The sequence below is a fragment of the Thamnophis elegans genome, chromosome 7, assembly GCF_009769535.1.
Source record: "Thamnophis elegans isolate rThaEle1 chromosome 7, rThaEle1.pri, whole genome shotgun sequence".
NCBI lineage: Eukaryota > Metazoa > Chordata > Lepidosauria > Squamata > Colubridae > Thamnophis > Thamnophis elegans.
In genome coordinates, this window is record NC_045547.1 from 74,631,667 (window position 1) to 74,655,475 (window position 23,809).

Below are 23,809 nucleotides of genomic sequence, written 5' to 3' on the forward strand. Positions count from 1 at the left end.
ACCTCTAAGGTCTCCAAACTCTTGTTATTCTGTAATTTTCCTTTAATCAGTCCACAAACCCACTTCTTGATAGAAAACAAAGAAGTCCAGTTCTCTAATTACTACCTCAAATCTCCGTCCTAATAAACCTTTACAATCATTGTCTCTGCAATTTGCAGCTTGCTTACAAAGCTCATCAAAGGATCAAAGTATTTAACAATGGGTAGTTCAACTACATTGTAGGGCCCTCTGTAATGCATAACAAAGATGTATATTTTGCATTGGGTTTTTGGTTGGAAAAAAAACCCTGCACAGAGACAAGAATATGACATCACAACTATCAACGTTCAACTTTCCATTACTAAAGAGTTCTGGAACAGCAGTAAATTCACCAGCCATGCAATATATATATATACTACTTGATTTTTACTCCTCTCCATTTCTATTCCTGTGCCTCCACTTTTACTGGATAGAAGAGAATACTTCCAGCCTAAATATTTTCAGAGTAAACTATAAAACCTTTTCTTTGAGCTGTTGTTCAACAGCAGAGCCGAGAAGTTTTGGGCTTGGATGATCTGGAACTGCGCCGCCTGCGGTATGATCTAAGCACAGTACACAAAATTGTCTGTTACAACGTCTTACCTGTCAACGACTTCTTCAGCTTCAACCTCAAGCTGGCAAAAAAAACCTCAAACCGCTCCAAACTCGATTGCAGAAAATGTGACTTCAGCAACAGAGTGGTCAACGCCTGGAATGCTCTACGTGACTCCATTGTTACATCCTCAACCCACCCACCCCTTCAACCTTAAACTGTCTACTGGGGACCTCACCTCATTCCTAAGAGGTCCGTAAAGGGGGCGTGCATAAGCTCTCCAGTGTGCCTACTGTCCCTGTCCTACTGTCCCAATTTATCTGTACTCGTTTCCTTTGTCCATGTCCATGTTTATACTTATACCTGTTATCTTGTACATGTTTGACAAACTGAATAAAATAAATAAATGCATTTTTTTACTTTGTGCATTTGGATGGGTTCCCAAATATTGTCACTTGGCTAGGTGGCAGAGATGGGATGGAGATGCTCCCCCCACCAAAAGTCTTCCTAAATTAGGCTGTTGGCTCGGCATTTGGGTTGCAAACATTTCGTCACCATTCAAGGAGACATCATCAGTGCACTCTGCACACTGCCACACTGTTCCATCCGAAAGGTCAAAATCCGGTGATGTACTCCACCAGTTTCACTGGTTAATGTTTATAGCCCAGATATTGTAGCAGCAAGGTTTTTGAGTTAATTAGTAGCTTTGCTCCAAGAAGAGAGATGTGCCAGAAAAAAATCTTTTATCTCTTCTCTGGATGCGTTACACAGAAGCGAAAACACAATTTCCTTAGTCCTTTAACAGTTTGTGTTTCACATCTAAACTTGGATATAGAATTTAACATCTCTGCTTTCGGAGACAGAAAATCCTGGGGGAGCAAAAGATAGTTCAATGTGGGATTATTGCTCAATTCCTCTGAATGCTCCTGTTTGGTTTTGACATTTGCAAATTCACCAAGGCCATCAGTGGTTGATTCTTGGCTTAAAAAAAAAAAGGCTAGCGCTAACAGTGTTAATATAGGGGGAGTTTTTTTCAAATATTCTGACTACTGTCCATGCAAGAAACAATATTTTCTTACGTAAAGGTAAAGGTTCCCCTCGCACATATGTTCTAGTCATTCCTGATTCTAGGGGGCGGTGCTCATCTCCGTTTCAAAGCCCAAGAGCCAGCGCTGTCCAAGGGGGTCTCCGTGGTCATGTGGCCGGCATGACTAAATGCCGAAGGTGCATGGAACGCTGTTACCTTCCCACCAAAGATGGTCCCTATTTTTCTCCTTGCATTTTGTACGTGCTTTTGAACTGCTAAGTTGGCAGAAGCTGGGACAAGTAATGGGAGCTCACTCTGTGGTGGCGCTAGGGATTCGTGCATGAAGGAAAACGAAAAAACATGGCACGTGAAGCATTCGCGCTTTTTAAAAATCATCTTCTGACTTCCAGAGAAGTCGGACACACACACACACACAAACACACACACAAGTCCTGAGTATGAAAGGACCATTCATAAATCACAATGTGTTTTCTGGTTGTTGTAGGTATGCATATCCAGGCATACTTCTCTGCGTAGGCCAAAGCAGAGGGAATTTTCTCTAGAACACAAGGAAGCGAGACAATCCAACAGCTTTGAGTTGCAGCCTTCCCATCTGCAGAATGAACAATGCCCTAGCAGAAATCCAGCACATAAAGGACTGTCATCCTTCCCATGTCTGATTTAAGCACAAGCATTCAATGAATTTCTCATGACCCGCCCACTTTTCTCTCTCTCTCTCTCCGGCACCTCTGTGATTGCCATAATTGTTGGGCAATCATTCCGTGCAGTTTGCGGTCTATTGCCGCTTTACAGGACCATGAAAGCCACAACTAGTTCAGTGCTCAGTTTTGCTTTTCAATTCTGCCATAGTATTGAATTTTATCAATTGTACAGTCAGACCCTTTTCATGCTTCCTTACAGCCAGCATTCAGCTCCTAGGATCTTCAAGAGCTGTGGTGGCGCAGTGGTTAGAATGCGGTATTGCAGGCTAATTCTGCCGACTGCCAGCAGTTCGATTCTCACTGGCTCAAGGCTGACTCAACCTTCCATCCTTCCGAGGTTGGTAAAATGAGGACCCAGATTGTTGGGGGCAATAACCTAACTCTGTAAACCACTCAGAGAAGGCTGTAAAGCATTCTGAAGTAGTATGTAAGTCTAAATGTTACTGCCTTTCCTTCCTTCCTTCCTTCCTTCCTTCCTTCCTTCCTTCCTGATTCTCCTTCCTTCCTTCCTGATTCTCCTTCCTGGTAGCACAGTGGTTAGAATGCAGTATTGCAGGCTGATTCTGCCCACATCCAGGAGTTCACTTCTCACCAGTTCAAGGTTAACTCAGCCTTCCATTCTTTTGAGGTCAGTTAGAGAAGATCCAAATTGTTGAAGTGCTATTGCTATTGTCCTGAAGTTATCTTTGCAAAGGGTTCAGGTTTCTCCTGGGTGAAAATATTAGTTGCATCAAGATATTTGACAGTAAAATCATAACACACACACACACTAAGACAGTGTGACTGTGTGTCCTTGCATTAAAGCAGTGATGTCCTAGCTGCAGGTTTTAAAAGTGGTTTAAAATCATAGGCATCAATTAGGTGCTGTCTCTCACTCTTCTCCCTCCTCTCTCTCTCTCTCAAATAAGGTTTAAAATACAACAATTTGACCCCAGTAACATAAAAAAAATCCCAGATTGAAAATGTACCGTACTGAACTTGGTTTCTCCACACCATTCAGAAGACCTTAAGCTTTTATTGTATATATTTAAAATTAATAATGAACTAGTCATTATGAATTCATAATATCCGCTCTAGCTGACAAAAATTGCCTGGCTTTTTGTTAAGGGGAACAGGGGTTTAAAGATACGTTAAGATGTCAGAAACTACAGTGGTTCCTGTTGGGGAGAATCACTGTTATAAAATTGACGGGACTGCCTAGAACAGTGATGGCTAACCTTTTTTGGATCGCGTGCCAAAAGCGGGGGGAGCGCAGGGGGAGGACATGCACGGGCATGCCACACCCATAATGCTATGCGCATGACCCAGCGCACATGCGCGCACCCCTCCACGCATGCATGCATGACCAGAGCAACATCCCCCCCCAGGCTCCACAGGCTTTCTAGGAGCCTGGGGAGAGTGAAAACAGCACCCCGCAAGAGGCCCTCCGGAGGCTTCAGGAGCCTATGGAGGGCGAAAAACCAGCTCTATGGGCAAACCGGAAGTTCAGGAATGGACTTCCGGTTTGGCCTTAGGGCCGTTTTTTCGCCCTTCAGAACCTTCAGGGAAGCCTCCCGAAAGTTACTGAAGGCTCCTGAGGGCAAAAGACAGTCCTACAAGAAAACTGGAAGTCACTTCCGGTTTGGTCATAGGGCCGTTTTTTTTTGGTCCTCCTGAGCCTCCTGAAGGCTCCGGAGGGCGAAAAACAGCCCTACGAGCAAACCGGAAAAAAGGCCGAAGACAGCTAGCCAAGGCGCGCATGCACACTGGAGCTGACAGGGCAATGCCCCGTGTGCCCTAACAAATGGCTCGGTGCGCCACCTGTGGCACGCGTGCCATAAGTTTGCCATCGTGGGCCTAAAATGCTGTTTTCATTTCAGACAACACCTATTTTAATAACCATTGCAGTGTTTAAGCAATGCCAGAAAGATATACCCAGGACTGTGTTTGCATGGCAAGGGGAAAAGCCAAGGGTTAAATAAATATAAAGTCCTCCAAGATTCAACGGAATGAGGAAGATTGGGACTTTGGCCATACCTGACGTCAATGTAGAATCTTTTCAGAAAAAAAAAATCCTGGTTAATACTCTTAAGTTAATACGATGATGGTTGTCCTAAAGGTGCTTTTTTTTCCCCAGGAGGCAACTGGACTTTCTTGTTTTTTTATTTTGAAGACGTTTCACTTCTCATCCAAGAAGCTTCTTTCGGTCTGACTGGATGGGGAGGAAGGGAAGGATTTATACTCCTTGCAGACAGCTGGACATCTGCATCCTTTCAGAGAGTCGTAGAGGCCACTTGGAAGTTTATCTGTATCCTTAGGGTCACCCACAGGAACGGACACAGATAAACCTCCGTGTCCTCTACGACTCTCTAAAACAGGGCTGTCAAACTCGCGCAGATGCATCATGTGCTGGCCACACCCACGCCTGCTTAAGCAAAGGGGGGAAAAAGTTGTGATACGTCACGTGATGATGCTGTGATGACGTGAGTTTGATGGTTCCACCACAAAACCGCGCTTGACTAAACCGCGCCCGACTAAAGCGCGTCGCTGACGTCATCAACAGGGCGACAACAGCGCGGAGACAGAAGCACACTATAAACCCTACACCTAAAATTAACCCCTAAACCTAAACCTAACCCCCCTAAGCCTAATCCTAAACCTAACCCTAAACCTAACCCTTAACCTAACCCTAACCCTAACCCTTAGCCTAACCCTAACCCTTAGCCTAACCCTAACCCTTAACCTAACCATAACCATAACCATAACCATAACCATAACCCATAACCCTAACCCTTAACCTAACCCTAACCCTAACCCTTAACCTAACCCTAAACCTAACCCTAACCCTTAGCCTAACCCTAACCCTTAGCCTAACCCTAACCCTTAACCTAACCATAACCATAACCATAACCCTAACCCTTAACCTAACCCTAACCCTAACCCTAACCCTAACCCTTAACCTAACCCTAAACCTAACCCTAACCCTTAGCCTAACCCTAACCCTTAGCCTAACCCTAACCCTTAACCTAACCCTAAACCTAATCCTAACCCTTAACCTAACCCTTAACCTAACCCTAAACCTAACCCTAAACCTAACCCTTACCTTAAGTTGAATCGGCTTGCTTTCAAAGCGCTATTTAAAGTGCCCTTCTTTCTCCGCGCTGGCTGTTGTCGCCCTGTTGATGACATCAGCGACGCGGTTTAATCGGGCGCGATTTAGTCGAGCGCGGGTTTGACGGGTCACGGAGTTTGATACCCCTGCTCTAAAAGGATGCAAATGACCAGCTGTCTGCAAAGAGTATAAAACCTTCCATTCCCCCCACCATTCAGTCAGAGCTGAAGAGGCTTCTTGGGTGAGAAGCAAAATGTCTTCAAATAAAAAAAAAACAAGGAAGTCCAGTTGCCTCCTGAAAAAGCCCCTTTAGGACAACCATCACCTGAGTGATGGGTTGACATGGCACTTCTGTGATCCAAGCCCTGTTCCTTCTTAACCTCTCCTTGTTAGTTGCAAAGTCCCATTGCAACCACATGGGCCACGTTACTCCAGGCCCTCCTGTCCTCTACCATCCGCTAGAGTCCATTTAAGCTCACGCCGACTGCTTCAGTGACTCCATCCAGCCACCTCCTTCTCTTGTCGTCCCCTTCTTCTTTTGCCCTCAATCGTTCCCAGCATTAGGCTCTTCTCCGGTGAGGTCTTCCATCTCATTAGGTGGCAAAGCATTTGAGTTTCCTCTTCAGGATCTGGCCTTCTAAAGAGCAACCTTTCCTAAACACACACAATACACATAATTAGAGGCGAGACTTTGCTTGCAGAATTTCCCCCCTAATCTGGTCCTTTTTTGTTTTTTGACACTCCTCAAGGATATGAAGACTCCGACTCCATGCTGCAATAGGTTGACACTCTCTGAGTTGCAACCATCCCGACGTCCACTACAGGGCGGGTACGAGGAACATCTTTTGGCTGCCCTCTAGTGGCCGTCTGATGGTTGTTGCAGTTCTATAGTGATGTGTTTTAGTGACTAGTTTACACCCCTGGCCCCTTCCTAGAGGGAATGTATATATCTAATAAACAGATTAACAGAATTACAGGTCATCTAGTCCAACCCTCTGCCCAAGCAGAAGAACCTACATCTGTTTTTACCTAGGATCGAACTCACAACCTCCTGATTGTGAGGAGAGAGCTCCACCTCTAAGCCACAGCGACAGGTGTTGTAAACAAACTGGGTAAACAAACTATTGGGGTCTCTCCTCTTTTAGAGCAGTGAGGTAGGATCCCCTTATTTTAGACCAGATTGCTCTATCAAGTCTTGGAACCCGCGAGCGATGCTTTTCTTCAATCGTTCTATACCAACCTAGATCTATGGCCTTGTATTCGTGAGTCTACAGTCCGTCGCTCTCCTTCCCGGATTCCTTTCGTCGGGAAGCACTCCGCGGCCTCCAACTTTTACGTCATTCACGGCCGCTTGCTGATGCTTCTTGGGAGTTGTAGTCCGTTGGCGGAAGTGCCCTCCTCTTTCTGGCTGAGGAGGGGGGGGGAAGGAACTACACTTCCCGAGCTGCTCGGGGCGGCCGCGTCCTGGATACGGGAAGCAGCCGACGGCCTACCATGGATGGTGTGCACGGATCTCCTCGGAGCCCGGATCCAGATTAGTGGGCGGCGGCGGCGGCGGCGACCCTCCCAGCGGCCTGATGGACGAAAGCAAAGTGAGTTGGTTGGGAGGGGCTCCCGGGGGAGGGGGAATTCGGGAGGTTGGCCGCTCTTCTTCCGGGGTACTTTGGACCTGGGATTTCTTCGTGGTCTCCCATCCAAACCGTCGCCAAACACGCCCGGCCTCAGTTTTGACCAGCCCTGGGCATTCATGCCGGGATTTATGATGTAAAATTTCCGAAATAAATGAAGTAAGGGAAGGGCCAGCTCGGCTACCTCCTCTTGGTTAGCCCTGGGATTTCTTGGTGGTGCCTTGTCCCAGGACTAAATGGGATTAGCCCCGCCTTGTGAACTGCTAAGGGGCTCTTCTTCCAACCACCCCTGGGGATATTTCCCCGTGAAAGGAGTGGCTTTGTGTGCTAAGAAGATGCATTTTGGCCCTTTTCCTATGACTTTCCCCCTTGGATTACAATTCCCCCCCCCCCTTGGGAAAAAAATACAAGTCCCTACTTTTAAAATGGATAAATATTTCCTCCAGGTATTCTCATAGAATAAGAATTGGAATTAGAATTGGAATTAGAATTGGAACGGCAACGGCATAGGATAGGATAAAAATTGGAATTGGAATGGAATGGAATTGGGAATGGGAATAGCAATGGAATAGCAATAGCGTAGGAGAGGATAGAATTAGAATTAGAATTGAATGGGAATAGCAATAGCAATAGCAATGGAATAGCAATAGGATAGGATAAGAATTAGAAATAGAAGGATTAGGATTAGGACTAGAATAGAATAGAATAACAGATTTGGAAGGGACCTTGGAGGTCTTCTAATCCAACCCCCTGCTTAGGCAGGAAACCTTATACCACTTCAGACAAATGGTTGCCCAACATCTTCTTAAAAACGTCTAGGGTGAGTTAGAAGTTAATTGTGCAGCATCCTTGGCCCCAAGTAAAAAGCCCTTTGGGCCCTTCCTTTTTTTCAAGATGCATCTTTGATTACCTGGTGGCCTCCCATCCAGGGACCAATCATGCTTTGAACAGTTCAGACTTCACACAGAAGTTAACAGAGTCTGCCCCTGCATGTTACTTTGATGGTTGGTTCCAGTCAGCCAGATGTTTAGGCTGGATTTCGCATTTTTTTATCCACTTTGCCAGTCCTTCCCAAGTATCCGAGATAGGCAGATGTTTGATAGTGTTAAGACTATTGTGGGATGGAAGCTGTTCTAAATAAAGCTGCCCTCTGCAATCAACTGATGGCAATTTTGTGGTGCTCCAAGTGATACGCCAGATGTTTTGGATTGCACCCAGCATGCCTATTATTTACAGGTAGTCCTCGGCTTCCAACAGTCCTTTTAGTGACCTTTTAAAGTTATAACGGCACTGAAAAAAATGACCTTTTTCACACTTAATGACTGCGGCCTCCCCCTGCTCACGTGATCTAAATTTGGATGCTTGGCAACTGCCTCATACTTATGACGATTGCAGTGTCCCGGGGTCATGTGAACAGCCCCAAAATCAACGGGGAAGCTGGGTTCACTTAATGACTTAACCACTGCAATGATTCCCTTAAGAACCGTGCCTGAAAATGTCGTAAAAACGGGGCGAAATTCACTTAACAAATGTCTCACTTAACGATGTAAATGTGAGTCTCTATTGTGGTCGTAAGTCGAGGACTACCTGTATTGGTACTATGGTACCCTTGCTTTCTTTTGCCATTGTCCTTCTACTTCTGTTTGCAGGTCTTGTTTGTTTTGTGACTTTCTCCAACTCTTTCACTTCTATTCTATTGAGGGTAGAACAAGAAGCAATGGGTGGAAACTAATCAAGGAGAGAAGCAACTTAGAACTGAGCAGAAATTTCCTGACAGTGAGAACAATTAATCAGTGGAACAGAGGTTGCCTCCAGAAGTTGTGAATGCCCCAACACTGGAAGTCTTTAAAAAGATGTTGGATAGCCATTTGTCTGGAACGGTATAGGGTTTCCTGCCTAGGCTGGGGGTTGGACTAGAAGACCTCCAAGGTCCCTTCCAACTCTGCTATTGTATTGTATTGTATTGTATTGAGTCAAGCTATTCTCCAAAGCACCCGAGGGTAGAACAAGAAGCAATGGGTGGAAACGAATCAAGGAGAGAAGCAACTTAGAACTGAGCAGAAATTTCCTGACAGTGAGAACAATTAATCAGTAGAACAGGATTTGCCTCCAGAAGTTGTGAATGCCCCAACACTGGAAGTCTTTAAGAAGATGTTGGATAGCCATTTGTCTGAAACTGTATAGGGTTTCCTACCTAGGCTGGGGGTTGGACTAGAAGACCTCCAAGGTCCCTTCCAACTCTGCTATTGTATTATTCTGCTTGTCTCCACATCCAATAGCCACACTTTTTTGTCTTTCTTGTTGGCAATTGTTAGGATTTGGGTATTACCTGGCAGGTGCCTCTCCGTCTGAATTCTAAAATCCCCAGAGCAGTTTAGTTTTTTTTTTTTTAAATTGTCTGTTACTTTCTCTATTTTATGGCCCCATCAGTTCTCGCTTGCAGGGAAATGGTTTTATTGCAGATCTTCCCATGCATCCTTGTTGCTACTTTGCCATGCCGTTGTTTGCAAACAGTCTGTGCAATCTTCTTGCAGCAACTAACTAGCTCCTCCACTGTTTCTTCTCCTTTGCAAAAAGGGGGAATTTGCTGGCTTTGTATATATTTGTTCGTTAAGGCTTGGCTTTGTGCAGTCAGAATGAGCCCCTGTGTCTCTTTTTTAAAAAAAACTTCTCAGTTCTTAGCCATTGTCAGATTGTCTTATCTTCCTTGCCTGCTGATTTCTGTCTGTACTAGTTTGTAACATACCCGTGGTTCGTCCATGAGGCCAATGTTGAGAAAAGAAAAGACATGACCTTTCTCTGGATGGAGCGACCCAGATTGGGGATCTGAGAGCCCCTTTTATTGAGATAGGACAAAGGCAGGAGGAGCAATAGCATGTGCTTAAAAACAGCCTGTAAAAGTAAAATTTCTAATCTACTGCTCAGGGAAGTTCTGTCTATATATGGTCAAATCCTGGGCGTCATTGGTAAGGCACATCTAGAGTGAACTGTCAGGATGTTATGTTATGCACTATCAGGATGTTATGGAGTGTGTTTTCTCCTGTGTGGTTCAGCGTGGCTCTGCATGCCCAGGATGAACTGGGCCATGGGGGTCCGCTACGCCTACACAAGGAACTATATTACAACATCTCCTACTTTGCCTTGGAAATATATGTACACTAGCCGATAGCTCACCGTTGCTCAGGAATTTATTTATAGTGGGAAAATGTTCGGACCAAACGTAATTTCTAATGTTGGATTTCCCCCCCTTACCAGAGGGAGCCCCCTTGGGGAATACTGTGAAGCCATTACCATGGCAACTTCACTGTGCTGTACAGTAGAAGCCATTTTACAGCAATAAGTAGAAGCCATTTTACAGCAGTACAGTAGAAGCCATTCTACAGCAGTACAGTAGAAGCCATTTGAAGGCACAACAGGCTGTATCTTAACAGAACACACACCCTGAGGGATTTTAGGGGTGTCTTACACCCACAGTATTTTTCTCCAGAGAGTAAGTCATCTGTGTACCAAGTTTGGTTGAAATTGCTTGAGGCGTTCCAGAGTTACGCTGGAACACACACACACACACACAGACAAAGACACTCACACACACACAGACACACACACAGTGTGTATGTGTGTGGTGTGTGTGTATATACATACTTACATTCGCTGGCTGGGGAATTCTGGGAGTTGAAGTCCGGACATCTTCAAGTTGCCAAGGTTGAGAAACACTGGTCCAAAGAATCCAGCCTGCTACATCCTTCACGACAGATTTTGTCCCTCCCTCCCCCCCCCCCACTCAGGTAGCTGGTGGCAAAGTGAAGAAACCAGGTAAACGGGGGCGCAAACCCGCTAAAATAGATTTGAAAGCCAAACTCGAGAGGAGCCGGCAGAGCGCAAGGGAATGCAGAGCGCGGAAGAAACTGAGGTACCAATACCTGGAAGAGCTGGTTTCAAGCCGGGAAAGAGCCATCTGTGCTCTTAGAGAAGAGCTAGACATGGTAATTCTCTCTTTTCTGTTTTCCTTTTTGCCTTTCCCCCAAGTTCTTTTTTTAAAAAAAGTTCCTGAGTTTTCTGACTGTGGTGCAATTGGTCGCCAGGGAGATTCATTCCTAGCTGATTGTCGGGGTAGCTGACATTCCCTATTATTCCTGCAGGGTCTTTCTTCATAGTTTGGTTCCCTGCTTACCCACAATCCACCCCCCAGTTGATTGAGCCGTGGTGGCCCCAGTGGTCAGAGTGCAGTACTGCAGGCTTCTTCTGCTGCCTGCTGGCTGCAGGGACGCGGTGGCTCAGTAGCTAAGACGCTGAGCTTGTTGACGTAACGGAGCGAGCTCCCATTATTTGTCCCAGCTTCTGCCAACCTAGCAGTTCGAAACCACGTAAAAAATGCAAGAAGGAAAATAGGAACCATCGTTCTGTGCTCCTTCGGCGTTTAGTCATGCCAGCCACCTGACCACAGAGATGTCTTCGGACTGCGCTGGCTCTTCAGCTTTGAAACGGAGATGAGCACTGCCCCCTAGAGTCGGGAATGACTAGCACATATGTGCGAGGGGAATCTTTACTGCAGGCTTCTTCTGCTGACTGCTGGCTACAGGGACGCGGATGGCTCAGTAGCTAAGACGCTGAGCTTGTTCATCAGAACGGTCGGCAGTTTGGCGGTTCGAATCCCGAGCGCCGCGTAACGGAGCGAGCTCCCATTATTTGTCCCAGTTTCTGCCAACCTCCTCCTTTCTCTTCCCTTGACTTTTCTTTCCTCTCTTCTGCCCCGCTCCACTCTATTCCACTTCCATCTCTCCCTTCATCTCTTCCCTTCCCTTCCCTTCCCTTCCATCTTTCTCCTCTCCTTATTATATATACATTTCCGTTTCCCAGCGAGGTACAATGTATTTTCCCGTGACCCGTCAAAACCGCGCTCGACTAAGTCGCGCCTGATTAAACTGCGTCGCTGACGTCATCAACAGGGCGACAACAGCCAGCGCGGAGAAAGAAGGGCGTTTTAAATAGCGCTTTGAAAGCAAACCGAGTCAACTTAAGGTAAGGGTTAGGTTTAGGTTTAGGGTTAGGTTTAGGGTTAGGTTTAGGGTTAGGTTAAGGGTTAGGGTTAGGTTAAGGGTTAGGGTTAAGTTTAGGGTTAGGTTAAGGGTTAGGTTTAGGGTTAGGTTAAGGGTTAGGTTAAGGGTTAGGATTAGGTTTAGGGTTAGGTTTAGGGTTAGGTTAAGGGTTAGGTTTAGGATTAGGTTTAGGGGGGTTAGGTTTAGGTTTAGGGGTTAATTTTAGGATTAGGGTTTACAGCGTGCTTCTGTCTCCGCACTGTTGTCGCCCTGTTGATGACGTCAGCTACGCGGTTTAGTCGGACGCGGTTTAGTCGAGCGCGGTTTTGTGGTGGAACCGTATTTTCCAGGTACTGTCTCTTTCAAATATAATCATACATTTTCTTGGAATTGCATTTAAAGCAAACAGACTTAATATCATCTTTTTTTTTTTTTTTACATACATAGTATTGCAAATGTCAATAAACGTCGGGAACCGTCCACGTTCTAAAACCTTGGGATACGATTTAACGCCTTTCGCGTGGCCTCTTTCTCTTTCAGTACAAGCAGTGGTGCATGGCAATGGACCAAGGGAAAATCCCCTCTGAAATTAAGGCCCTCCTGAGCGGAGAGGAGCAAAGCAAGCCTCAGCAGACCGTAGGCAAGATGGCCAGAGCCGTAAAGAGCGAAACGAACAGCCACAGTTCCCGTAAGCTCCAGTTCACGCAATTCTTCACTTCGTCACAGCCGGTGGGCAGAGGCAGGCGGGGGGGGGGGGGTGTGCCAGAAAAAAGAAGAAAGAAAAAAGCCTGCCACGATTTGGTTCCCAGGCTGTCCTGTGGCTGCCATCCATTCGTGGTCAAAGGGGAAAGGCTGCGACCGAAGGTGACTTCCGCTGGGAGGGGCTTTCTGATGGGAGCTGGTTGTTACAGCTCCAGAATCCTGGTTGCATTATCTGTCGGATGAGCAATCCATCAGCCATCTGACAGCTTGTTTACCTTTTTCTTCAGGCCAAGAAGATAAGGATAGGTTAAGTATATTGATATGGAAGCGGAAATACACCAATGAGAGGAAGAGTGGGAAACAGAAGGGAGAAGAAAGATGGGAAGAGAGGGATAGGAGAGAGGGTAAGGGGGGAAGATGAGGAGGATAAGGAGGAGTGGAATGTAGAGAGAGGAGAAGGAGAAAGGAAGGGGAAGTAGAGTAGGAAAGGATGATGGAGGGAAGATAGGAGGTAGGAGAGAGGTAGAAGAAAGAGGTGTATGGAGAGCAGAAGAGCTAATAATGGGTTTTTATCTTTTTGGGCGTTGGATGACAAGAGGAACTGATGTAATTACTATTTAATACTATAGGATACTGGCTATGCATAGTATACATGTGATTGTATGTTATGAAAACGGAAAATAAAAAAGTATACAAAAAAAAGGGGGGGGGGGAAGGCTGCTTAGATCAGGGGTCTGGCTGAGGTTGAAGCTCTTCCCAGACGGGTCTTGAGCACCAGTAGTTCTTGCAACCGGTAGACACCCTACCCTAAAAAAAGATACTTATGGCCAAGGGTGGGCTTCAAAATTTGCAGCAACAGGTTCGTTGCCCTGTTGCTGAGTGGGTGTGGCCATGGTGGGCGTGGCCTAGTCAGCCTCCTGCACCAGGGTTCCAAGTAACACCCACCCCCAACGAAATAAGACTCCAAGGCTCGAAGTTCCTCAAAGTTGCACTTTATTAGAGATGTCATATTGGCACATCTGGAAAAACCCGAATCCGAAAGCTTCCAGGTTTTCCCCACCCAAAGGAAAGTCCATGCCCCTGCCCAGTACCCACATGTCCATCACATGGTCCAATCAGGAACCGTCCCAATTGGAGATGCTTCCCAACCATACCCCGCCAGTGTTGTGGCCTGCCAGCTGGCAGCAGATTCAGACAGTGAGGAGGTTGGGGAGGAACATGGGCCAGTCCTGGAGTCTGGGGAAGGCTCTGATGAGGGCTCTGTGTTGGAGGCAGAGATGAGGCCAGGGCCGTCCGACAGTTGTCAGCTGCCTTCAGAGTCAGAGATCAGGGAGGCAGAAGAACAGCTGGAGCGCAGTGTGCGCATGCGCAGAGTTGCCAGATAAAGGGAACAGTTAAGGAACAAGGGTCGGCTTGGGAGTAAGGCCACAAGTGGATGATGAATGGCCCTTCCCAGAGGGAATAAAAGAGGAGCGATAGGGGAGTGGAGTTTGCAGGAGACAATTAGTTTGCTTAATTTGTTTGTGACTCTCCGAGACTCCTTGCCAAGTTTTGCAGATATCGGCCTGGCAGCTCTCCAAGCCAGAGAAGGTCTGTGACTGTAAATCCTCCCTTGAAAGACTTTGCTGGATGTGAATGAGCAGAATTCACAGTAAATTACTAAAAGGGTTTTTTGTCAGGACCCGGAGTTTGCTTCATGCTCTTGGGAAGCCTCGCTCAGAACATCCAGGCGCAGGGCAAGATGTCCTTGACTCTCTGAGAAAGGAATGTTATTTAGACTATGTGTCTCCCATACTCCATATAATCCCCTCTCCCATTTTCCCACTGCATTAAACGTGGCATGCCAGAAGGCCCAATGCAAAAGATGGCCTCCAGGCCTGATAGCTGAGCAAAAGCCAACATGCCATCCCGTTTGCGCTGGGCTCCTTCCCTTCCCTTTAACTTCCACCCCATGCACCGATTCTCCGGAAGGATTGCGCCCAATACATATTTTAGTTGGTTGTAAATAAACAAACAAACCCGGTTGCAGAATCGGGGACTGAGCACATAAAACTCTAATGTAAAACATGTTTCTTTTCTCTTCCAGGGTGAAGGTCAATCCATATTTTATTTAAAAAACAAACAAACCAAGATGATTTTTATTTTTATTTTTAAAAAGGAGTAACCTACGGGCTTGGAGTGAAGTTGCCCATCCTTCTGCAATGTCAACCATTCCGCTGTAAATGCAGTGGGAGTTTCAGCTGACTTTCAAAACCAGCCCAGAAGCAAGAGGGCAGAAAGTGAAATCCTTTTGATCCGTTTGATTTAATTAACAACAACAACAACATCCGTGTGTCTGCAAGAATATCTGCTGGAAAGCAGAGAAGGGAAAAAGGCCCAAGATTGCATCAATCCCAAATCTATTCCAATGCTCTGGGGTTGATTTTGTGGGTAGAAGTGGCTGAGAAAAAGGGGGAAAAACCTTTTTTTCCCCCGTGGGATTGGGCCACCAAACTCTCCTTTGTTGCGTTAAGGCCTCTAATTATGCTTTTGATTTTGTTTTCATTGTTAACTGTATTTAGTGTTTATTTAAGGAAAATACAGATAGAGAAGTAGAGTTTATTATTCACTTGATAGCCCATTTTGCATTGGACGTAGATATGTGTATATATATATATATATATATATATAGCTGAGGTTTTTTTTTCCAAACTGGGCCATTTTAAGCCGCTTGGACTTCAACTCCCAGAATTCCGCAATCAGAATGGCCATAGATGAGAATTCTGTCCACAGACGTTAAGCAGTCAAGTTTGAAAAATACCAGTATGGAACATGTTGATAATACCTTGTTGTACATGGCCAGTATGTCGCCTCCTCCTTTTCCTTCTGACGTTTCTGAGCTAGTGGAGTTTAGGCTGCAACTTGTGAATGGTGACATCCTTGACCCCCCATGTCATCTCAGTCGTAAGATTAGGTACCTAAGCGAGGGTGCCCTGCCTGCAGAAAGGGGTGGAAGATATTGGTTTGGGTTGTTAGGATGGGTGAGGTTGCAACCGTGGGATTCTTGGGCCAAGCAACCCCCTCTTCAGTTGCAGCTGCATGCACAGATCATCGTGTCCGTGGTGTGTCGTGTGGCGGGTGCCTGTTGTGATGCTGCTGTCGCTGTCTTAGCACACAACCATCCCTTTGTGGATTGAGTTGACCATTGGAATTAAATTCAGTGCTAAATTCAAGTCTTTATCAACTAGGTGAATTAGTCATTTGAGCAGCGGCGAAATAAGTCTTCAGCGGCAAAAAGTATCGAGGGTGAACTTTATATTTTCTAAACGTGCACAATTGCGTCTTTGCCTTGACTCCTTATTAATAGGAGTTGATGAGTCCAAATCGTTGTAGTCTTGGTAGTGTTTTTTCAACCCCACCTTCGCTCAATGGAGTCGTGGAGAGGTTTGGTAAGGAAGATACCCCACCTAGCTGGCTAGAGCAGAGTTTGGCAACCTTAAACACTCAAAGAGCCACAAAAGTCCTAACTGGAAGCTCCCCGTTCAATTCTGGAGCCGACAGGAAGTCCGGTTCCCCCACCATAGAGTCTCCTAGTGCAGCATCCTTTTTCCTCTATCTGTCCTAACCAAAAGCCCTATCAATTGTGGAGCCGACCGGCAACAGGGAGCCGCAGCAGAGGGATGAAAGAGCCACATGCGGCTCCAGAGCCATGGGTTGCTGATCCCTGGGTTAGAGAAATGGGGGGGCAGAAGCAGCTTGCCCATTTCCTTCCCCTTGCCCTTCTCTCTCTTGGTTGCAAACCATATTGTCTGCTTTTGTTATAAAAAAGAAGGGCATGAGAATTTGTGGAGAAAGGCTAGCAAACGAATGTAGCATCCAGGATGTTTTATATTCTCTGTTCCACGGGATCGGTGCATCTGTAGTATTGAGTGTTGGGAAGGGAATAATATTGGCAACTTGCAACCTAACGCTCTGCGTGTTTTTGCTGCAGGGGACAAAAATAGTAATTATCGTGAGACCAAAGTCTGCCCTTTTGTATTAAAACGGACGTGGCAACGCTTTCGCTGTCCTTTATTAAAAGGGTTACTGGCAGAGGGTTGGAAGTAGGACTCGACCCATCATGTCAGAAACGCCCAAACCCAGCAGCGCAGAAAAAAAACCCCAACAGCGAATGTACTTTGTTTATATGTATTAAAACAAAACTGTTTTAATGAAAGCTTCCTTTTCTATATGGAAGATTGTGTTGTTTTTTTCAGTCATCTGTTGGCACGTGGGTAAAATGTGCAACCTTCTTCACACTATGGCGCCAAGCTGCTATCCAGCTGCTAAAAGGAATAAACAATAAATTGCAGTATTTGTAAAACCTCAAAGAAGCGGTGAATTCTTCCTTTGCGAATCTCTTTTGGAATCCGAGGCTTTTGGGAACGCTGGCCTTCACTTTTGAAAGCCAGGGCTTTAATCCCCGATCTCGATGTTTCTTAGCCTTTTAGAGACTTTTAAATTATGGGGACTTCAACTCCCAGAAAACCCTAGCCAGCATTTTGCATTTTGCTGGCTGGGGTTTTCTGGGACTTGAAGTTCAGATACCTTAAAATTGCTGAGGTTGAATAAACTGTGCTCCTAGCATTTCCAGGAGGTCTGGGAGAGATTTCTGTCTTTTGCTGCTCTTTGGAGCATTTGGGTAGGCATGTGAGCAAGGTGGATAAAAATCTATCTATCTATCTATCTATCTATCTATCTATCTATCTATCTATCTATCTATCTATCTATCTATCTATCTCTCTATCTCTCTATCTCTCTATCTCTCTATCTCTCTATCTCTCTATCTCTCTATCTCTATCTCTATCTATCTATCTATCTATCATCTCTTTATCATCTATCTATCATCTCTAGCTATATCTATCATCTATAATTATCATCTCTTTATCATCTATCATCTCTATCTCTATCATGTATCTATCAATAATTTATCTATCTATCTATCTATCTATCTATCTATCTATCTATCTATCTATCTATCTATCTATCTATCATCTATCTATATATCTATCATCTATCTATAATTCTATCTGTCTGTCTGTCTGTCTAGTATTTTTCGGAGAATAAGACGCATCAGAGTATAAGGCGCACCAAGATTTTGAAGAGGCAAATTAAAAAAAAAAAGGTTTTGCACTCTGCAGACCTCCTAAAAACGGTCCATTTTTTGCTCATTTTTGCCCTCCCCAGCCCCCAGGAGTACCCTGGAAGTCTCCTAAAGGCTATACACGGCCATTTTTGCAAAGGGGCAGAGTTTCGGGAAGCCAAAAACGCTGTATTCAGTGTATAAGATGCATCCAGATTTTCACCCTCTTTTTTAAAGGAAAAAGGTGTGTCTTATACTCCGAAAAATACGATATCTATATCTGTCTGTCTGTCTGTCTGTCTGTCTGTCTGTCTGTCTGTCTATCTATCTATCTATCTATCTATCTATCTATCTATCTATCTATCTATCTATCTATCTATCTATTATCTATCTAAAATCAGATTTTTTTAAATTTTAAATTGGATTTATTTTTATTTTTCTCAAATGTATTTTTGGAGTAAAAATCTAAAGTTCTTTTTCTATTTAAGATACCTTAGTAATTTAGTTTATTCAGCATGAGACGGAGCTTTGTGATGTAGCATGAGAGGCTGTATAATCTGCAATATTGGGACTGTCGGTGAGTCAACAGCAGGTCCGAGGGGGAGCAGAATGACATCTGCTCTTTAAAAATTACGATTTAAATGGAGTTGATTTCAACCAAGCCTTTTTATTACTGATTTAAATCGGGATTTAAATCGACGTGATTTAAATCAAATCCACCCTGCAGGTGGAGCTGTGGAGCTATGGAGATTCTCAAGTCAATCCGGTCACAGTTGTCCCCAAGGTGCTTTTTTCAAGAGGCAACCGGACTTTCTGGTTTTTCTTTGAAGACGTTTCGCTCCTCATCCAGAGAAGCTTCTTCAGCTCTGATTGGATGAGAAGCGAAAAGTCTTCAAAGAAAAACCAGGAAGTCCGGTTGCCTCTTGAAAAAAAGGCACCTTTGGGACACAAGAGGAGAAGATTGACTCATTTTTAACCTAAGCTGGCCTACAGCACCAAGAACATACAGCAGCCTAGAACTTCACAAATATTTGTGTTACCCACGGAAGGTCTGTGATTCACACCCTGCAGCCTCTTATGGTAATGGGTATTTGGGTGAAGACCTGGAGCTTTTCCTTCAACCGGAGACTGACTCCTGGACACTTCAGAAGCTGGATCTGGGGCCTGTGTAAAGGACATGAAAAAGCTGCTTAATTGCCTTGACTCCCCTTTAAAAATCTCGGGAATTTGGCAAAAATACTGACTTCTCTGGCCAAGCACGTTTCATCAAGTTACGTTACACTTGCAATAATACGGCTGTTTACTGATTTCAAATGGTATTTGGGGCTGGTTCAGATTTGGGTTGCGGAGTAGAATGAGGAGGCCTGAAAATCCAAAGTAAATTTGAGCTTTTAATTCCTCAGTCTGATCCTGAATTTAATCTTCCAATTGGAGCACAGCCCAAATTGGTGCATATTGCTGAAGGTACATGATATTGTCTTCCGTGGATAATCTATAGACTGGATGTGCGATATCCGTATCGCGATGTTGCGGCACAAAATGACACGAGTAATTGGCTGCACATTTCGTGATTCATTTCCTCTACGACACAACTGATGAGTGTGGTGTTTGTGCCACAAACCTGCTTCTTGACGTCATGGTCAACCTTGGTCAACCTGCCACAAGAGTTCTCCAAAAATGTTCACAGAAGTATCTAAATGCACAAGATACAGTGGTGAAAAAATATGCACACATGGGACTGCGAAGTCCCAGGACATGGTTTCCACTTTCGCTTCTAAAGGCAAAGTTCCCCTTGCACATATGTGCTAGTCGTTCCTGACTCTAGGGGGCGGTGCATATCTCCGTTTCAAAGCCAAAGAGCCAGCGCTGTCAGAAGATGTCTTCGTGGTCATGTGGCTGGCATGACTCAACGTCGAAGGCACATGGAGCGCTGTTACCTTCCCACCCAAGGTGGTTCCTAATTTTCTACTTGCATTTTTTACGTGCTTTCGAACTGCCAGGTTGGCAGAAGCTGGGACATGTAATGGGAGCTCACTCCGTTATGCAGCGCTAGGGATTTGAACCCCTGAACTGCTGACCTTTCTGATCGACAAGCTCAGCGTCTTAGCCATTGAGCCACTTTTGCTTTCTACTTCCTCCTGTAGAACGTTATGACACAGTCCTCTCCCAGAAAAATGAAATATCCTAGGAAATATTGAAAAGGCAGAATATTTCCCTGGATGTGAAAAGGAAGAAACATATTTTAAAAGACAGAATAGTTGCCTGTAGCTTCCTGCCCATCCCCTCTGTCAATGAGCCATTAAGATGCCCAAGCCAGTCCCTTTACATAATAAAGTGTTCTCCCTTTCAGCTCCAGGGTGATGGGATTAAGGAATGATTAGCCTTTACCCATTCATCACATGGCATCTGAGAACTCAGCCAAATCAGGATTCAAAACACAGCCTAGAGAGTTGCCCCTGCATGGCCCCATGGGAGTCTGACAACCAATCAGAATACATTTCTTACACAGGAACAGGAAACAGAGAGGTGGGACTGAACAGATTATAAAAAGCCCAGCAAGCTCCCCCCCCCCTCGACCCTTCTCTTCTCCACCCAACATTGAAGCACGTGATCACCTTTTCTGTTCAGGACTCAAGCCATGTGGTCCTGTCCCCCATTAAACCACCATCTTTCCAAGCAGCCTCCATGTCTCCAGTGCCTTTTCCCCCACTTGGAGCCGAACCCAGAAGGACATTTCTTCCAACACTCCATAATTTGCACAATGGTAATGAGTATCTTGACTCTCTTTGATTAATGAAAATGTACCAGAATCCATAGATGAATTGCTGTTGCTCTTGTTGATTAGTTAATATGGGCCAGATTGAGGCCTGGCTCAGGATGAGATCGAGACTTTTCACTTGTGAGCACACCTGTACATATAAAATGTTTTCAAGTCTGAGAAGCCACTATGGAGGTCCTGGTTTCGGTTAGGAGGACAACTGTTAATCCATCTATTATCAACAAATATAGTTACGGGGAAAAGCAGAAACCATCAACTAGTGTTTTTTGCCACTATTGTTTAATTCTGTACGTGCCATGGCCCCGTGGATCCCAGTTTAGAGGAGGATTTTGCAGTATCCTTCCCCTGGAGTGCGGAGGGAATGGAGATTTTTGCAGTATCCTTCCCCTGGAGTGGGGAGGGAATGGAGATTTGACAGTATTCTTCCCCTGGAGTGCGGAGGGAATGGAGATTTGACAGAATCCTTCCCCTGAAGTGGGGAGGGAATGGAGATTTTACAGTATCCTTCCCCTGGAGTGGGGAAGGAATGGAGATTTTACAGTATCCTTCCCCTGGAGTGGAGAGGGAATGGAGATTTTTGCAGTATCCTTCCCCTGGAGTGGAGAGGGAATGGAGATTTTACAGTATCCTTCCCCTGGAGTGGGGAAGGAATGGAGATTTTTGCAGTATCCTTCCCCTGGAGTGGAGAGGGAATGGGGATTTTGCAGTATCCTTCCCCTGGAGTGCGGAGGGAATGGAGATGTTGCAGTATCCTTCCCCTGGAGTGCGGAGGAAATGGAGATTTTACAGTATCCTTCCCCTGCCATGGCCATCACACCACACCACACCCTCCAAGCCACCCACCAATTCATGCCACGCCCATCAAGCCACGCCCACAGAGCCAGTAGCCAAAATTTTTGAATCCCGCTACTGGTTCAAATGCAGAGAGCAAGAATGTATTGCTGGTGCCGAATGAAACGGTTATTCTAAAGAAGTCTGTAGCTTTAAAACAATCTGCCGTCGGATCAAATAAACAGACTCAATAAAACAAAACGTTTTATTTTCCCTGCTCAAGTGTATGGAATTCCTTTGTGGAGACGGGCATCTGTTCCAAGGAAGAGCCTTTGAAAAGGCTGGCATTAATTATACGAATGTGTTTGGTGGGTTTGAATTAATAGGCCAGGCGAGTTTTTTCTCTTTTGCTTCTCTGTTGAAAGAATCGTATATGGTGTCTTTGGAAACAGTTTTTGGCGCAATGGGGAACTCTGAGATCCCCACGTAATTTTTCTTGGCCATCTTGGAGCTGGTTGTGATGGTGTAGGCATTACTCCGGTAACATTTCATGGAGGACATACAGAAAGTCTCTCTTATCCCTCTCCTGAAGTTGGCATTATATGCCGAATACAATGCAGGCTTCAGGGCCGAGGAACTAAACGATATCCAAGTCACCGTCAAAAAGACCAAGGAGCATCTCCTACGATCGCTCTCGGGTGGGTGCCAGAGTTGGACCACGTAAAACGGGAGCCAGGAGAGGAGGAAGAGAGCATTAAGCGTCAGGAACATTTTGATGGCTTTCACCTTTGTCCTAGGGACCACGTTCATCGTCCTCCGGACTGCTCTGCCCTCGCTCCCGATTTTCCAAATGTGCTTGATGACTTTTTGGTAAAAGAAAACGATGAGAACCGATGGAATCAGGAAAGCTACGAGGACCTGGATGATGCTGTAAACGGCGCCATCCCAAGAATAAGGAGGGAAAAATCGGCAGTGATGGTCTTTGTCCAAGCCTCCAAAAATAAAAACCGGACACATCAAGGCCGCGCTGAAAATCCAAGACGCCGCAATCATTTTTTTGGCTTTTTCCCTCGTCACCTTGAAACTTAGCGGGTAGACAATCGTGTAGAACCTGTCAATGCAGATGGAAAGCAAGACGTAAATCTGAACCCCGGGGGTGAGATACTGAAAATACCTCATTGTCTTGCACATCATACTCCCCAAGGTCCATCCGTCGGACGCTAACTGGAACAGGATGAGCGGTGTGCACCCGACACTAATCAGCAAGTCTGCACAGGCCATGGAGACCACGAAATAATTGGTGGTTGATTGAGTCCTTCTGCTCCTGTAGATGACGAGGCAAACCAGGGAGTTCCCGAAGACGGAGAATAGCCACAGGACCCCCCAAAACAAGCTGGCAAGGATGATTTCTCCAGGCATCAAATCATACTGTGAGGATGTGCCGTTTTTCTGCAACCCAGGCTCCGTGGACAAGGGGGTGGCCTCGTGGCTTCCCAAGGGGCTGGAGGTTTCTGCCTGAGGGTGGTTGTGCTGCAGGAGGCCTGAGGTTGGGTTGAGGAGAGGCGTGGTGTGGCGGTCCATGTCTTGGGAGAGCAGCATAGTCAGCCTTTCCTTCGGAGGACTGTATGGGGAGAAAGATCCATCAGTTGTTTGAGGAGCAAAGGAATAGTAACAAGCATCACTTTGTCTTCGTAACAGAATAAGAGTGGGGAAGGGACCTTGGAGGTCTTCTAGTCCAAACCCTGGCACAAGCAGGAGACCCTGCACAAGTGACGGCAGACCTTTTCGGCACCGAGTGGCAAAACTGGAGTGCGTGCACATGCTGGAGCCGTGAAACCCAAAGGCCAGCGGGCTGGTACACAGGTGCATGCCCGCCAGCTGGTCTTTGGATTTATGGTGCATGCAGGCCAGCTAGTCTTCTGCTTTCCAGTGCACATATGCGTGCCAACCAACTGGTCTTCCAGTTTCCGCTGCATGCATGTGACCTGGCCAGCTAATCTTTGGATTTCCAGCATTCCGGCAGGTGCAAAGACCAGCTGGCTGGCCCACGCATCCCGGAAGAGTAGTGGTGATGGCCCATGTGCCCACAGAAAGGGCTCTGCATGCCACTTCTGGCACACATGCCATAAGTTCACCATCATGGCCCTATTCCATCCCAGACAAATAGCTTTCCGAACCCTCCTTAGCCGTCTCCAGTGATGGAGCACCCAATGTTAGGAATATAATCTAACAGTTAGGTTGGCAATACATAAATCATGTAACAATGCTATACCTGTTTCTTTAAATCATACTGTGAAATGTGATTGGTTGCTGTTTCCTCAATCGGCCAGAAGAGGGAGCCAGAAGGAATGTTAGCTCTCTGTTTGTGAGATGCTGGGCTG

The 23,809-nt window shown here is 45.7% G+C and overlaps 2 protein-coding genes across 2 annotated transcripts; one reads left to right on the forward strand and one right to left on the reverse strand.

Annotated features, from left to right (window-relative positions):
- Window positions 1-6,863: 6,863 nt before the first annotated feature.
- Window positions 6,864-15,566, forward strand: CREBL2 (cAMP responsive element binding protein like 2). The gene is made up of 4 exons (XM_032221999.1): window positions 6,864-7,003; window positions 10,825-11,022; window positions 12,616-12,763; window positions 14,864-15,566. Exons 1-4 carry the CDS (start codon window positions 6,989-6,991, stop codon window positions 14,866-14,868), a joined length of 366 nt encoding a protein of 121 aa, XP_032077890.1. The 5' UTR covers window positions 6,864-6,988; the 3' UTR covers window positions 14,869-15,566.
- A 6,213-nt stretch (window positions 15,567-21,779) lies between these two features.
- Window positions 21,780-23,027, reverse strand: GPR19 (G protein-coupled receptor 19). The gene has a single exon (XM_032220542.1). The coding sequence runs from the start codon at window positions 23,025-23,027 to the stop codon at window positions 21,780-21,782; it is 1,248 nt and encodes a 415-aa protein (XP_032076433.1).
- Between the last annotated feature and the right edge of the window lie 782 nt (window positions 23,028-23,809).

What these genes read in the sequence shown, in the direction of transcription:
- GPR19 (XM_032220542.1), bottom strand. Translation starts at nt 23,027, where the DNA reads ATGCTGCTCTCCCAAGACATGGACCGCCACACCACGCCTCTCCTCAAC.
- CREBL2 (XM_032221999.1), top strand. An exon ending in TTAGAGAAGAGCTAGACATG is followed by an intron (nt 11,023 to 12,615) that starts GTAATTCTCTCT and finishes TTTCTCTTTCAG; the next exon opens with TACAAGCAGTGGTGCATGGC.